Below are 16,701 nucleotides of genomic sequence, written 5' to 3' on the forward strand. Positions count from 1 at the left end.
TATTTTCTTCGATTCGTTTAACTTCTAAACCGTCCAACATGTGCTGTAAATGGTTTTAAACACTTATGAAATTGAGAATAGTCTTTCTCTCCGAGCTTATATCGACTCACTTACGACGCACTTCAACGTACGAAAGTGGATGTAACAAAAAACACATCTGAACTATCATTTTTTCGTGAGTTTCATACCTAACTATCAGTTATTCCCTTTTTCTACCTAAACTATCACCATCTATGTATTACTGTTCCCTTTTCCTACCTTAACTATCACCATCTACTCAACTAGGTATTTTTTAATACATAGATGGTGATAGTTTAGGTAGGAAAAGGAGTAGATGGTGATAGTTCAGGTAGAAAAAGCGAACAACTGATAGTTGGGGGTTGAAACTCGCGAAAAAGTGATAGTTCAGGTGTGTTTTTGGCCATCATCTCTAAAGATAATGCTTTGTTCGATCCAATTCCTGACAATATTTCTGCTCTCTGTATCCTTCTTTTGGGCATTCAATTGGAAATTGTTATATCCAGAGTTGTTTTAAGCCCATCTTTTGGGGTGAGCATATGTGGATGCTGAAATGGTGCACTTGACAGGTAAGTTATCCAAACATGATGGAATTTTTTGAGTGCCTCGGAGTTGATTTGGAGATCTCAAATATGTCATTCTCAGTGAGCTTAGACCAAGGCCGTGGTTGCGAATGGGGTACCCGTAATGGATTCTCTAGTTTGTTTGCACAAAAGAAGAATGTATTGAATCCATATTTTTGGCAAATGATTAGAGAAATTATCAGATTCAAACAGGATGCCATAAGGTACCAATTACTTATTTATCTGTATATTTGTGACTTCTTATCACTATTCAATTCATTTCATGTTGATTTTTTATTGTTTGCAGTTACCTTGAAGCACTGGACAACGGTCCTGACGTTGATCGCAATGAAACAGTTGGGCAGTTTATTGAGTCACATGGCTATTCGGAGTTATTTCAGAAGGCTTATCTGGTGACCCTGCTGTTTGTCGTAGTTATTGATTCTAATACTTGTATTTAGCCTTTTTGTTCATTTGATTCACACAAATGTTCCACAGATTCCAATTTGTGCTTCAATCTGGCCCTGTCCCTTAGCAGGAGTATTGGGCTTTTCTGCTTATTACGTTTTTTCATTCTGCCACGACCACCATCTTTTGTAGGTTTTTGTCTCTTATCTGCTGTTTAATTAACGTTCGTCTTAACGTACTTCTTGTGTAGATTATAGCCTATTGAGAATGTGTTGCATGCAATATTTTGAATTACCCATATCATTTTATCTTGTGCCTAAGGGTGCTTGTGTTTCTTTCTTTACCGCTATTTGGTCTCCCTCAATTGCTCACTGTTAGATGGCAATCACATACATATGTAAACAAGGTGATTTTTTTTTCATAGATACCACAACATACTTGCAATTTCCCTAAGGAAAACTTTAGGCTACCAATTTTCACTTTCTTGTGAGTGATTTGGTGGGGGCATCGAATGCAGGTTATGGAGGAACTTGAGAAGAGAGGCTGCCAAGTAAGAACTGGTTGTGAAGTAAAATCTGTATCGACAAATGAAGAAGGTGTATTTTGGTTTTATTTATGGCTTCTTGCAAGAGTTAGCTGTGTTGTTAATTATGGCTTCTTCCAATTAGCTGTATTGTGTTACCATCACATAGCTACGAACTACTCGTGATTCCAACAGTAAAAGAAAGAGCCCTTGCAGGTTGTACCATAGCTTGCAGTGATGGTGCCAAAGAAGTATTTGATGGATGCATAATGGCCGCACATGCTCCAGATACTCTGAAAATGTTGGGCAAAGAGGCAACATACGATGAAATTAGAACACTGGGTGCTTTCCAGTATGTCTATAGGTACTTTCGTCTCCTTTATTTGAATGCGTTGGCTTCCTTTTCTATTTAAGTTTACTTTTATCTTTTGTTGAATTTCATCCATACACTGACATCACTAATGTGGTTTATCTTCCTCTAAGAAAAGGTAATAAATGTAAAGCCATGTTAGTATTTGTATTTTCTGTTACCAGAGAAGCTCTATTTTGTGCTTTAGTGAAGTTCAGTTAAAATGCATATTTTAATGGTGGCTGGTTTAATGAGTTAGTAATTCTGCCATCCGCTTCTAAGATTGTACCCACAACCACGAGCACTACTTAAAGAGGCAGAATATCATGTTGAAAGAAGTGACAAATTCTTTTTTTAACTTATTTCGCTTGCTGCCTGGTTTGAAAGAAGTGAGTTGGTAGTTGGTGGATTGGACCGTAGTCTTAATAAGATTTATGATGTCAAAGTGCAAATTCATTTTCTCTTCCTCTACAACAGCGATATTTTCCTTCATCGTGACAAAGCATTCCTTCCTCGCAACCCAGCAGCATGGAGTGCTTGTAACTTTCTTGGAACCATGAATAATAGAGGATGTGCGACATATTGGCTCAATATAATCCAGGTGTGTTATGCAATACAAGAATTAGGTTGACCTTCTACAGAAAGTAGAAGATAATGCTCTTCAGTGGGGTCTTTTCTCTTATACCTGCTCTCTTAATTTATGAGCTGTCTAAACTTACAGAATCTAGGTGACTCAGAGCTGCCTTATCTTGTAACCCTCGATCCTCCTCACTCACCAGAGCATACCTTGCTTAAGTGGAAAACAAGCCACCCAGTCCCTTCAGTTGCTGCATCAAAAACTTCATGTGAGCTACACCAAATCCAAGGGAAGAGAGGAATATGGTTTTGTGGAGCATATCAAGGTATGAATCTCTTTTCAAGATAGATGTTCCTTCGTAAACTTCAACTGAAACATGAAGCATTGCACCACTCACTATTGTCATTTAAATTATTTGCAGATATCCACTGTATGAAACAATAAAGTTTCTTTCTCTCGAGTTTTAATTAATTCTCACTGTTAGTCCTGGGAAATTGCAGCTTATTAGTAATAATAATCTTTAAGAGATTATTCTGACTTATTACGGATAAGGTGACTCTGTTTCTATTTAGATGAAATAGCCTTGGACCATCGATATTGAGGGGACAAAACTAGCCGCCAAGCTGTCTTTGCAAAGAGGGCGTTATTCACTTTTTCTGTTTTCTTTACATTTCAATTGTCGCCGTTTAATAAATGACTCAGCAAGGCCATTTTGGGTATGAACATGTGCTACAGGATGTTCAACTTTTATCCCAACTGACAAACAATAATCATCAAAAGATTGAGACGTAAATTCTCCGGCATTATCGAGGCGTATAGCCTTAATGGTATAATCCAAAAACTGTGCCCTTAAGCGTATTATTTGTGCCAATAATTTCGCAAACGCCAGGTTGTGAGATGATAGGAGGCACACATGAGACCATCTTGAAAATACGCCTATTAGGACCATAAAATAAGTGAATGACCCGCAAGGTGGATGAATAGGTCCACATATATCCCCATGTATACGTTCTAGAAAGGCAGGGGATTCAATGCCAACTTTCATTGGTGATGGCTTAGCTATTAATTTAGCCTGATAACAAGCGGCACATGAAAATTCACCACTTTCAAGAATCTTCAGGTTCTTAAGTGGATGCCCATTTGAATTTTCAATAATTTGTCTCATCATTATTGATCCAGGGTGACCTATTCGGTCATGACAAAGCACAAAAGTACTTGAATTATTAAACTTCTGGTTTACGATCGAGTGTGCTTCAATTGTACTAATTTCTGCATAATACAGACCATAAGACAAAGTTGGGAATTTCTCAAAAATGTATTTCTGGCCGGAGGCATTCTTTGTAATGGCAAGATATTCATCGTTTAATGTCTCAACGTGATACCCATTACGGCGGATATTTTTGAAACTTAAGAAGTTTCTTGGGGATTTAGAAGAGAATAATACATCTTCTATAACAAGTTTAGTCCCCTTAGGCAGAAATATAGTAGCTCTTCCGGAGCCTTCAATCAATTTTGAATTGCTAGAAATTGTATTAATATTTCCCTTTTTTCTACACAAGTGAGAAAAGTATTTCTCATCTTTGAATATGGCATGTGTTGTTCCACTATCAATCACACAAATATCTTCATGATTGGTCATTGATCCAAATAAAATTTGAGGAATTTCCATAGATTCTTCAAAATGAAAGAATAGACAAAGTGAACATGAAAGTAGATATTATTATTAAACAAAGCATTACACAAACTTTATTTACATAACTATGGAAACATAACTATTATAGCTAATAGTAACAACATGGATGAAAATATCTAAACTATTACAGATTCATCACCGATCAGATGATCTATTTTTCCTTCAGGGAGTTCAAAGAAATCTGCCACATCTAGATGCATGGGCTCAACATTATCTTCAGAAATAAAATTTGCTTCGGCATTCTTTTCTGCCCTTTTGAGGGAGGCTTGATAAAGCTCAACTAGATGCTTTGGCGTATGACAGGTACGTGACCAGTGGCCCTTTACTCCACATCGGTAGCATTTATTTTCTGAATCTTTCTTTTGCACAGCTTCATGCTTTTCATCCTTCCTTTTACACTGCTGGTGGTGAAGGGTATTATTTGGTGCAAGACGAGAATCATGATTAAAATTCTTTCCTCGACCATAGCCATGACTACGACTAGGGCCACGACCTCTTCCACGCCTAGAATGGCGAAAATTTGCCTCATTCACTTTAGGGAATGGGGCAGTACCAGTAGGTCAGCTTTCATGATTTTTCATTAGTAATTCATTATGTTGTTCAGCCACTAGAAGATGTGATATTCGATCAGAATATTTCTTGAACTTCATCTCTTAGTATTGCTGCTGCAGAAGCATACTCGAGGTAGGAAAAGTGGAGAATGTTTTCTCCAGCATATCATGATCAGTGATATTTTCACCACATAATTTCAATTGAGAAATAATTTTTAAACATGGTATACGCCCAAATAGATTTAAAATCTTGTAGCCTTAAATGGAGCCAATCAAAACGTGCTTGTGGAAGTATGACCATCTTCAGGTGGTAGTATCTATCTTTTAAATTATTCCACAGAGTGAGAGGATCTTTAACAGTGAGATATTTCATTTTCAAGCCCTCATCAAGGTGATGGCGGAGGAATATCATTGCCTTTGCACGGTCTTGATTTGATGCTTGATTTTTATCTTTGATGGTGTCTGCCAGACCCATCGCATCAAGGTGAATCTCGGCATCGAGAACCCAAGACAGATAGCTATTGCCGGATATATCCAAGGCTACAAATTCACGTTTAGAAAGATTTGCCATTAATTAAGGGAAAGAGAGTCAATACCTTCGAGGCTTTTAAATTATTTGCTCGAGATGGCAGAGTCTCGTGCTGATAACGTGATATAAAATAAAGACTAAGCTTCAAATTAAAAAGGCAAAAGATACACGAAGAGAGAGAGATAGGAAACAGTAGTACTATATCAATTGTTTCTACTAAGTTTTGTTTTGTGTATTCCTTTCTATATTTTCCAATACAAACAAGCTCATCTATATATAGAAAGGGAAAAAGGCTTCTCGGACAAGCCATCAAAACTTAATGACCAAACTAACTTTGTGGCCAAGTAAAATGGACATACAATATAATATTTACAACATAATTGTATTTGCATGGCTTTTTTTTTTTTTTTTTTTTTTTTTGAAAACTCAACTAGGGGATGCATCTAAAAATATTGTAATTGTATGATTGGCTTTTTTTTTTTTTGGTAACTCTTTTTCTTTTTTCTTTTTTTAGTTTTTTTTTTTTAATTCCCTCTTTCTTTAGGATTTTATTATTATTATTATTACATAGGGGTAGGATTACAGGGGATTACAATGCGTAGCCAATCAATCTGAAACATTTACTAGATACGTACTTTTTGTTAACTCACTTATATATATATATATATATATATATATATATTAATTACCACATTCCCAAGTAAATAATTATTCTTCTTTTAGTGCCTAAAATATACATACTTTTAAATGAACTCACATTATATATATATATATATATATATATATATATATATATATATATTTAAAGTAATTCCTTCTATACATCAATCAGATATATAAACCAGCATGAAAATTGACTATATATACAACAACATGAACCGTGGGCTTCAAGAACCAAAGTAGTAAAAACGAGAAATTGCCCAAATAGAATATTATCCTTCATTCAGGTACTCGTCTTATCTGGGAGTAAATTTAGCACATATCAATTAGGTGATGGACCATAATACACGGTCTCTAAGATGGGACCATATTAAAAGGAGATACTCTACAGCTAGTAGCTGTCACTCAATTTCTTCGTGAGGTACGTTTGTCAATTGTCATCACTCATCAGTATAACACCTTATCTTCAAGTCAAGACCTCAACATCAATGTGTTAGTCAACTTCAAAACTTCAACAATACCAAAAAGCTAAGGTTGTGTGAATCATTTGTGTGGAGTGTTATGCGAGAAAAGAGCTAGTGAGAGTTGGGCAAATTTTTAGAAAAGAGAAATGAGAGATTCATGGGTTGAAAGGGGAATGGGGATCGGCTAAGTATTGTGTGTAGGAAAAAAAATGAGAGAGCGAGAATTAAAAGGAAGAGAAGTTTGAAAAAGAAAGAGGGGTGAGCATTTTCAAACAAAGAGCACTTTTTGGATAATTAATTTTTTCAAAAATAAATAAATTTTAAGTCAAAAAAAAAAAGTTAGATCTTTTAAGGCTTAATTTTTTTTTTTTTTTTCAGCTTATAATCTTTTTTTTTTTCACTTTTAATGATTTTTTTAAAAGAAAAAATTAGTTTTTTAACGATCCAGTTTTTTTTTTTTTTTGGGTTTTATTTTTTTGCACCCAGCTTTTTTTTTTTTTTTTTTAAAAACGGGTTTTAAAAATAAATTTTTTAAAAGACAGCTTTTTTTTTTTTGTTTTTAAAACAGCTTTTAAAAATAAATTTTTTAAAAGAAAAATCAGTTTTTTAATTCACTTTTTTTTTTATTTTTAAACACTTAAAAATAAAAAAAGAAAAATCAATTTTTTATTTTTTTATTGAAAACAACTTATAAGCCAATCCAAACGAGCTCAAAAATCAAAGAAATCTCGTGAGGTTTGGGAAAAAATGGAAAACGTCAAAAAAAGTTAAAAATAGCTTATAAGTAAAAAAAAATAAGTTAGGGTAGGCTTAATTTTTTATTTTTATTTTTTGGCTTATAAGTCGTTTTTTCAAATTTTATAAGCTAAGTCAAACGGATCCAATTGGACCCCAGAGAAGAAAAATGATACCAAAATATTTCCTCCTTATTGGACTTCAATACGTGTGTGTACAGAGAGAAAAGCAAAGAAAAATTATTTAATCAAAAGTGGTTTAAAAAGGAAGCCAAAAATTTAGGAACACTTTTCCACTTTTGGGGAAGTAAAAGAAATTATGTGATTTAATCATGATAATTTGCACAAGGTGAATTTTTAAAATATCCGTGAATCAACTTTATTTGCGATAAACTCTTCCGACTTTCATGTACTGATGGACAGTATTAGAATATAACTAATATACATATAAAAAAAAATGTAAGTATTAACATGTAATTAAAAATAATGTAAATAAAATGTGATTGATACTTGAAAAATGTATTGTGCTGTAAAGAACCAAAAAAAAATGATTATTTACTGAAATAAAGTTGTAGTGTTATGTATGTGCTTCATTGTGAAAAATCAGTGATTACTGAAACTAATTTAGGTGACAATAAATTGATAAAAGTCCTAATATTTGCAGAAATGAGGATAATTATCAATAAATGCTAAAATGCAAAAATGTGTAAAAAGTGCTATTTTGTGTTTTTTAAAGATGGGGGGGGGGGGTCCCTTGATATGTTATTTTTAAGTATGAAGAGCCAAAATACGGTGTCAACAGGGACTCCCCATCTACTGGAGGAATTGTAGAAAAATCATCTTATGCTAACATTACCACTGCTCCATTTAACACTTAACCAATGCCAACTCGCCGGCTGAAAGAATTTGTTCTTGCTCGGCGATCAAACCACAATGGAAGTCATGCCATCATATTCAAAGCGGAGGACTACAACGGAATCATAGCTGAAAATTGTCGATATACATTGGTGGATATATTCCTAAAACCTAGACCACATATTGATAAACTCAGATCGAAGTTTAAGGAAAGCATAGTTCTGAAAGGAACAACAACAATTGAAGTTTATGAAACTTTAATGTCTTCATAGACCTCAAAAATCATGAAGATTTTATGATTGTATGGTTCAAAAGAGTGATTGAGTTTGACGGACAGCAAATGTGGCTCCAGAAATGGTCGTCGGGCTTTAAACCAGAGGAAGATCTACCAATTGCTCCGGCATGGATACTTTTGCTAGGTTTTCCTTTCCATTTACATAGTTGGCATTATCAGAAACAAATTGTACAATATGTTGGAACTCCGTTAATACTTGATAATGCTACTAAAGGTCGAACTAGGCCAAGTATGGCAAAAATTAGAGTTGAAGTGGATCTATTAAAAACTTTGTCTGACAATGTGTGGGTGGGACAAGAATCCGAGTATTCTCCTCTAAAGTGTTTTTCTCAGAAATTGGAGTATGAGGGTCTACCGAAGTACTGTAAACATTCTAAGAAAATGGGCCATAATTTGATAGACTTTAGAGTTATGGAAAAGAAGAAGAACAAGAGTCGTATCTCTAAGCATTTCTATGGAAATGGAAATATAAACAACAATCATGAACCCACTGGGGCATCTGGATGCCCAATGGCTCAAAAACAGATTGATGCTGAGCAACAAAACATCAATATGAAACCAAGAATGAAATCAAGAAGGGAAGAGGCTAAGGAGGACCAAAATTTAAAACAATCAGAATGAACCAACTGAGAAGACTCACGAGGATGAAGCAAACATGACCAATGAACAAATTGCTAGTAACATGAGTATGAAGGACAAACAAAAGAAGAAAAAACAGAAGAAGATGGTCAAAAAGAAAAGCAAAATACTTTTCAAAACAGTGACTTTAGTTGCAGGTGGTAGATGGAAGAAAAAAGCCAAGAATTCAAACCAACTACCAAAAGAGCAAAATAAACAGCATAAAGATGTTTAGAATGGGGAGAAACTGAGCTATTGGACAAGGACAACAACAAGAGTCTTAAGAAGGATCAGTTTATAGCTCATCAGCAGGAATCTTTTGTAAGCAACACCAAAGAGGACCAAATTGAATTGGTTCAAGCTGATCAGGAAGGTAATAGTGTTAACAAGGATGATGAAATTGAAGATGGGGAAATCACTTCTCCTATTCAAGATAGCACTTCCAGTCTTCCATCCTTTATTAAGAACCATAGAGGCATCAAGCTGTTAGCTGATCTTTAATGTGAACCACATCAAAACATGACTCATGATCTTGGAGATGAAGCAAAGAAACTGAATTATGATCCTAGTGACAAAGAGGAAAACAATGAAAATACTATCCCAACACACTAAAGATGCAAGCAGCATCAAGGAAAAGGAAATCAATAGCAAGGGGAACTCTATGAACAGTAAGGGAAGTGAGACTCACAACAAAGATAATGTTGTGCAAACTGCCTTAGAAGAATCAAGAACCTCTGACAAGAACTATCAACCTACCTCACAAAATCTAAGAAATTTCCCTTCTTTGGATGCAAGAGGTGGAATTAGAAAAAGGAAAACAGAAAGTATCACAAGAAAAAAAGTCTTCATCCAAAACCAAAGGAAGAAGATATAGACAAAGTGCTTCCCACTCCACCTTTTCATGATTAGTACAATTTTCTAGAATATTAGAGGGGTAAGAAGATCAAAAAAAGCAATTCACATGTTGAAACTGCTTAACAAAATCAACAAAGTCAGTTTTGTGGCTATTTTTGAACCTTTTATTAACAAGTTCAAGATTGCTGGCTATAAAAGATTCCTGAGGTTTCACCATTGTGTTGCCAACCCAAATGGGTAAATTTGGTGCTTTTGGAATCACTTTGACCATTATGAGATTCTGGAAAACAATGAACAACAAATCACTATCAAGCTTGAGGACTCCCCCAATGATCCAGGTACTTATGTCACTGCTATCTATGCTAAATGTTCTGCATTGGATAGAATTAATTTATGGGACAGTATTGCTGATGTTAGAAATAAAATTAGTTGTCCTTGGTGTATGGGATGAGACTTTAATGTGATTATGGATACTGATGAGAAATTAGGTGGGAAATCGCACAGAACTTACAAAAGTATGGACTTTATTACTACTATGGATTCTTGTGGACTTTCAGATATTGAATTCACTAGACTTGGTGCAAAAATAGGAACTCACTAGGTGCAAAAATAGGAACTCACTAAAAGGATTTGAAAAAGACTTGACAGGATTGTAATAAATGATGAATGGGCCAAGAAATTTAATAACAATTTGGTCAAGCACTTAGCCTACATTGGTTTAGATCATAGACTTTTGTTATTCAAGTTTAATGATGATCACCAGGATAGCATCAAATACTTCAAAATTTTAAATTTTTGGACTGAGCAAGATGAATTTCTTGACATAGTAAGGGGATCTTTGAATGATAAAGTAAGAGGAAATGTTATTCTTGACATAGTAAGGAGATCTTTGAATGATGAAGTAAGAGGAAATGCTATATGGGTTCTACAGACTAAATTAAAAAGACTGGGCAAAGCTCTTAGCTATTGGTCAAGACACAACATAGGTGACATCCATGAGAATGTTAAGACTTGGGAGGCAAAAATGGAACTTCTGGAGGACTTTTACCTTGTGAATAATACTGATCAAGGTAGAGAGGATTTCAAAAGAGGTTATGCTGAGTATGTGAAGTGGCCGAATCTTCAAGATTTTTTATTGAGATGGAGACAAGAATTCTAAATATTTTCATAGTGTTCTAAGATACAGAAGATGGAAACTTGATATCCAAAGAATAAAAAATGCTAACGGAAACTGGATCCAAGGAAATGACAAAGTTGTAAAAGCTGTTGTTAAACACTTTGGGAAGCAATTCAATCTTAAGCTTAATCCTCATCAAGGTAATAGTATTGATCAAATTACTCATGTCATCACTGATGAAGATAATGTTATGCTTACCATGATGCCAGATAATGAAGAAATCAAAGCAACAGCGTTTGGTATAAACCATGAAACTAGTGCAGGTCCTGATGGTTTTAATGGGATGTTCTTCCAAAAATGCTAGACTATTATTGAAACTGATGTGGTGAACTTTGTAAAGGAATTCTTTATTGTTAAAGAGCTTACAAAATATTACACTCATACTTGTCTAACACTAATTCCTAAGGTGGAATCTCCTTCCAACTTTACTGAGCTTAGACCAATAAGCTTGAGTAATTACTCCAACAAAATTCTCTCCAAGATACTTGCCAACAGAATACATTACTACCTAGACTTATTTCAGAGAATTAGAGTGGATTCATTTCCGGTAGACCCATTACAGATAATGTGATGCTGACGCAGGAAATTATACACCATATCTTCAAACATAACAAGGGTAGTAATGTGGTTATTAAATTAGATGTGGCTAAATCATATGACAGATTATACTGGTCCTTCCTTTACAAGGTTCTGCTTAAATTTGGTTTCAACAATACTTGGATTGATCTTATTCAAAGAAGCATATCCAATGTTTGGTATTCCATTATTATAAATGGAACCAGACATGGATTTTTTAAATCATCTCAAGGTTGAAACAAGGTGACCCTATTTCCCCTTCATTATTTGTTATTGCTGCTGAGCTACTATCCAGATCTCTAAACGGTCTGCTTGACAATCAAAATTTCACCCTTTTTTTCTATGAGCATTAGAGGCTCTCAAATTACTCACTTGGCATATACTGATGACATGGTGATATTCAACAGTGGCAGTTCTAAGTCTATCAGACTTATCATGAAGTAGATCAGAAGATATGAGAGGGTATTTGGTCAACTGGTAAATGCTAAAAAAAAGTTGTTTCCTCACAAGTCCAAAGATTGGTGCTTACAGGATCAATAAAATCAGAAACTGCACTAGTTTCATGAATAAGGAATTCCCATTTGTTTATTTGGGATGCTCTATTTATACTGGCCCCCAAAAAAATTGTTACTTTGACATATGGTTTCTAAAATTATTAAAAGGGTTGGTGGTTGGCAAGGTCATATGTTATTACATCGTGGAAGACAGGTCCTCATAAAGAGTGTTCTCCAAGCCCTCCCTACATACATATTTAGTGCCATTAACCCTCCTAAAAAGACTTGTGAACTTATAGAACAACAACTGAATAACTTCTTCTGGAGTGTGGCAAATGGCAAGAACATATATCATTGGAGTTCTTGGAAGCATATGTGATTTCCAAAAAATGAAGATGGACTAGGCTTTAGAAAAATGCAAGACATCTCAAACAATTTGGCCATCAAGAGATCGTGGAGGTTTGGAACTATCAATTCCATTTGGGCTGATTTCCTTAAATCTAAGTACTGTATTAGAAAGCATTCAGTGGACAAAAAATGGGCACCTGAAAATTCGCAAGACTAGAAAATTTTATTACTAGCTAGAGACAGAGACGAAAAGTGCATTAGCTGGAAGATCAATAGTGGAGAGTGCAATTTTTGGTGGGATAATTGGCTTGGTACTGGCAATTTATCTCAGCAATTTTCAGACTATAGAACTGGTGGAGGCATCAAGGTTAAGGTGAAGGATTTTTTTATCAACCAAAGTCGAATATAGTCAAACTTTACAACACTTTGCTAGGGGATATAACACTTCACATCAGTTCAATTGTGTCACGACCCAACCAGAGGGCCATGACGGGCACTCGGAGCTAACCTACCGAGTACCTCTAAGCATACGTCTCATAATCATTTCTGGGTGGATCCCAAAGGTAACTCATGATTGTCATAACCTGTAGGGACATATATCACAACATAACGGTGCATCTCTATATAATCATCAACAATTATACCCATCATCACCAGCCGACAAGGCTGCCAATATATTATACAATAATATGAATCGATGGAGCTATAAAGCATCTAGCTGTACACACACGTCTACGAGCCTCTACATAGAATACAAATGATTATAAGGACAATACCAAATAGACTGCAACTCCGAAGTAAGTGGAGTGCTCCTGGAATCGCCGATAGAACACCTACGGGTCGATTCGTCTCCCCCGCCTACCGCGGGCATGAGCGCAACGTCCACAGAAGGGCGTCGGTACGAATAATGTACCGAGTATGTAAGGCATGAATAACAATATAAGATAGATATGAAAGATAACATAGAATAAGAGAGATAACCGGTATATATATATATATATATATATATAGGTGTTAGTGTTGCGGAACGTGCAACCCGATCCATAAATGTTAGTCTTTGTGGAACGTACAACCCGATCCATAAATATAGTGCTGCAAAATGTGCAGCCCGATCCATATATGTTAGTGCCGAGGAACGTACGGCCCGATCCATAAATATAATATGTTAGTGCCGAGGAACGTACGGCCCGATCCATAAATATAATACATTAGTGCCGAGGAACGTACGGCCCGATCCATAAATATAATATGTTAGTACCGAGGAACATATGGCCCGATCCATAAATATAATATGTTAGTGCCGAGGAACGTACGGCCCGATCTATAAATATAATATGTTAGTGCCGAGGAATGTACGATCCGATCCATAAATATAATATGTTAGTGCCGAGGAGCGTACGACCCGATCCATCAATATGATATGTTAGTGCTGCGGAACGTACGGCCCGATCCATAAATATAATATAATATATACATATACATAATGTAAATATTATGCATGAAAGTTCATATGAAAGCTACAACTTTATCGAAGTGATGTAAGGTCGGTAACCTCCGATTATATTATGGAACAATTATTATCACTATATCTCACCTTGAAGGAACAAGTAACATAAGGTGAGATCAACAACAATGAGTACAATCAAGAAAATCATGAAATAAACTAAATAATCTCATAATAGCATTAAAATCATAAGCTTTGTAAATTTCTAGAATTAGAACCATCATCATCATGTTCATCATAGAAAACATCTCATCTTTAGTATCATAAGACGCTTTTAAGAATCATGAACTTCTAACTTTTGCATGTAAAAAAAATTTTATGGCAAAATCCGCGATCATAACATAGGAATCATGCCTTCGAAAGAAAGGGACTAACCTTAACATACTTGGAAGATAATTTCTCGACTTCCAACTTACTTTCTGTCTTGTAATTCACTTAAGATCATTCGTAGCCTCGTAATCTACACATACAACCATTCATGCTATTGTTAGGCTCATCGTCATACGCTCGTCTTAAACCTTAATTTAAATCCATTTAGAATGCAAAATTCGGGCTAAAAGATCTTCCCGTTTATATGCCTAGCCCGAAATTATAATATCAACAACCAATCAACAACAACAATGCCAACATCATCAACACCATTATCCATACCAATATATTTCCTAAAACATCCCATACGATGTTTTCCAAATTTCTCAACTAACTAACTTGTGATACGATTATTTAATAACTTTATTTCTATAAAGAAGCCGAAATTAATACCAATAAGGAAAGATTCATAACGTTCCCTCGTTAGAACAATAATATCTCCAATATCAACCTTGAATCCAAGCTGAAATCTACCGCAAAATGATACTGTAATCACACTGCACGTTGTCCGGACCTCGATTAATACTCCGTATTACTCAAAATCCTCATTTTATATGATATATAGGCTCTCATATGTTTGATGAGCTTTCTAGAGCATTTGGGAAATTTTTGTGAAGAAAAAAATGGGGTTTTGCCCCTTATATAGTGTGCTAAAGTCGGTGGCACTGTAGCAGCGCGCCCTACTCTGCCCGCCTAACTTGTAACGTCCATAATTCTCTACTTCAATCTCATGTTGATGCGCGGTTTGTTGTGTTGAAAACTAGACTCGACGAACTTTATTTTAGGCTTTTGCTTTACCTCAAAACTCCTCATATGCTAAAAGATATTCTTCCTCCAAGTTGGGCCAAAATTGCCACTCATATTTTCTTCAAAATTCCAACAAATTTAATTTTCTTGATTCACTTGCCCTTCAATCCTTCCATAGCTTATTATATGAACTTAAACCCTCATAAACATAAGATAAGTGCATCTAATCTCATGTATCCTTGGAGGTAACTCCAATGTACATACTTAAAACAACCAACACCTATGAATTTTCACTTACAAAACTACGGAGTGTAACAAATTGACATTGGCCAGGAAAATATCATGGACTATGATGTATGGAGTGAAACTGAGCATGATCAATTTCCAAATTCTTCAGCTTGGCATTTGGTCAAACATAGCAGACAGAAAATATCATTTCTCAGCAATTTATGGCATAATTCTATCATTTTCAAAATGTCATTTCTCACTTGGAGACTGATTCACAAGAAAGTGCCCTTCAATAAAGCAGTATCAAAGTTTGGCAGGCAAGGTTCTCCTACTTGTTTATGTAGTTCTATGCCTAAGTCTGATACTATACAACATTTTTTTATAGAGGGACAAGCTGCTAAGCAGATTTGGAAGAGCATTGGAGCTCCTTTGGGCTTCAAACATCAAAATATCCCTTTGAAAGGAATGCTAGAGCATTGGTGGAACAAAAAAGCGAAAAACAAAGTCCATAAACTAATGCTGCTATTATGATATGCTAGGGTCGTTGGAAAAACTGGAGTTCTTGCAAATATTGTGATAAAAAAAAAATCTTAGTTTTCAAAATGGAGTCTCAAACCATTTGGAATATCAAAGTTGCTCTTAAAATTGCATTTCCAAGTATATGCACTGATCGTAGCTGGGCTGAGTTTGTGATTTAGTAGAAAGACTAAGGCATGTCCTTAAATATACCACTGTCACATAATTTGGACCAAACCTGTTATGGGAAAGGTGAAACTCAACACTGATGGGAGTTACTGCAAGGATAAAAAAAAAATGGTATCGGAGGAATTCTCAGAAATGAATATGGGGATCATATTATGGCTTTCTCTATTACTATTGAGTGTGATAGTCATAATACTACTGAAGCTCTAGCTCTTGAATATGGGTTAAACTTGTAACGACCCTTCCGGTCGTTATGGGAAATGTAGGGTCACCCCACCAAATAGAACCTTCCCAAGGGTAGAACGAGCCAGTAGAACGAGATTTCTGTAAGCTTAAAAGCTGAAATTTGACTTGCTTGCGATGTTCTTTAATTTTGATGGAGTCTGTCGGGGGGTACGTAGGAAATTAGAACTCCGTTGGGAATTCCGAGGCCATGAGTGGATTCGTATGATGTTTTTATATCTGTGTGTATGCTTGTTTGAGTTTGTGAGGCCACAGATGAAATGTGGAGTGAAGGGGGGGGGGGGAATTGGATAAAAAATTGAGCTCCTTTGCCCAAATGGCACCGCTGCGGCGGTGGGAGTACCGCTATAGCGGTGGGCTGACCGCTTCTAGTGGCCAACCATTTCTCTTGTGGCCACTGTGGCGGGCTATGGCTCGCTACAGCGATACCGCTATAGCGAGGGATGGACTACTATAGCGGTGAGCGGATTTCTATTGGGTCCATTATAGTAGCCACTTCACCGCTATATAGTGGGGACATGCTCGGTGAAACTACGGTCGTCGATCGGGAGGGGGGGGGGGGAGGAGGGGACAGAATCCGTGTTTTAAAGACTTAGTCTCATATTCTTTATTCATAATACC

General features: G+C 35.7%; 2 protein-coding genes and 1 long non-coding RNA gene across 4 annotated transcripts in view; 2 read left to right on the forward strand and 1 right to left on the reverse strand.

The window, feature by feature from the left end:
- Positions 1-602: 602 nt before the first annotated feature.
- On the forward strand, positions 603-1,188 carry LOC132036838 (uncharacterized). The gene is made up of 3 exons (XM_059427265.1): positions 603-805; positions 889-994; positions 1,080-1,188. Exons 1-3 carry the CDS (start codon positions 603-605, stop codon positions 1,179-1,181), a joined length of 411 nt encoding a protein of 136 aa, XP_059283248.1. The 3' UTR covers positions 1,182-1,188.
- Positions 691-16,701, reverse strand: part of LOC132036924 (uncharacterized) — an 82,823-nt gene continuing 66,812 nt past the window's right edge. The window contains exon 2 of the long non-coding RNA XR_009409718.1: positions 691-824. This is a non-coding gene — a long non-coding RNA (uncharacterized LOC132036924). The remainder of the gene's footprint in view (positions 825-16,701) is intronic.
- Positions 1,391-16,701, forward strand: part of LOC132036253 (uncharacterized) — a 131,623-nt gene continuing 116,312 nt past the window's right edge. The window contains exons 1-4 of one of the 2 annotated variants that reach the window (XM_059426927.1): positions 1,391-1,395; positions 1,507-1,585; positions 1,729-1,876; positions 2,339-2,462. In XM_059426927.1, the coding sequence (XP_059282910.1) occupies positions 1,510-1,585; positions 1,729-1,876; positions 2,339-2,462 (348 nt within the window). In that variant the 5' untranslated portion in view covers positions 1,391-1,395; positions 1,507-1,509. The remainder of the gene's footprint in view (positions 1,396-1,506; positions 1,586-1,728; positions 1,877-2,338; positions 2,463-16,701) is intronic. The other variant, XM_059426861.1, reaches the window with a different exon arrangement.

Source organism: Lycium ferocissimum, chromosome 1 (genome assembly GCF_029784015.1).
Source record: "Lycium ferocissimum isolate CSIRO_LF1 chromosome 1, AGI_CSIRO_Lferr_CH_V1, whole genome shotgun sequence".
Classification (NCBI taxonomy): Eukaryota; Viridiplantae; Streptophyta; class Magnoliopsida; order Solanales; family Solanaceae; genus Lycium; species Lycium ferocissimum.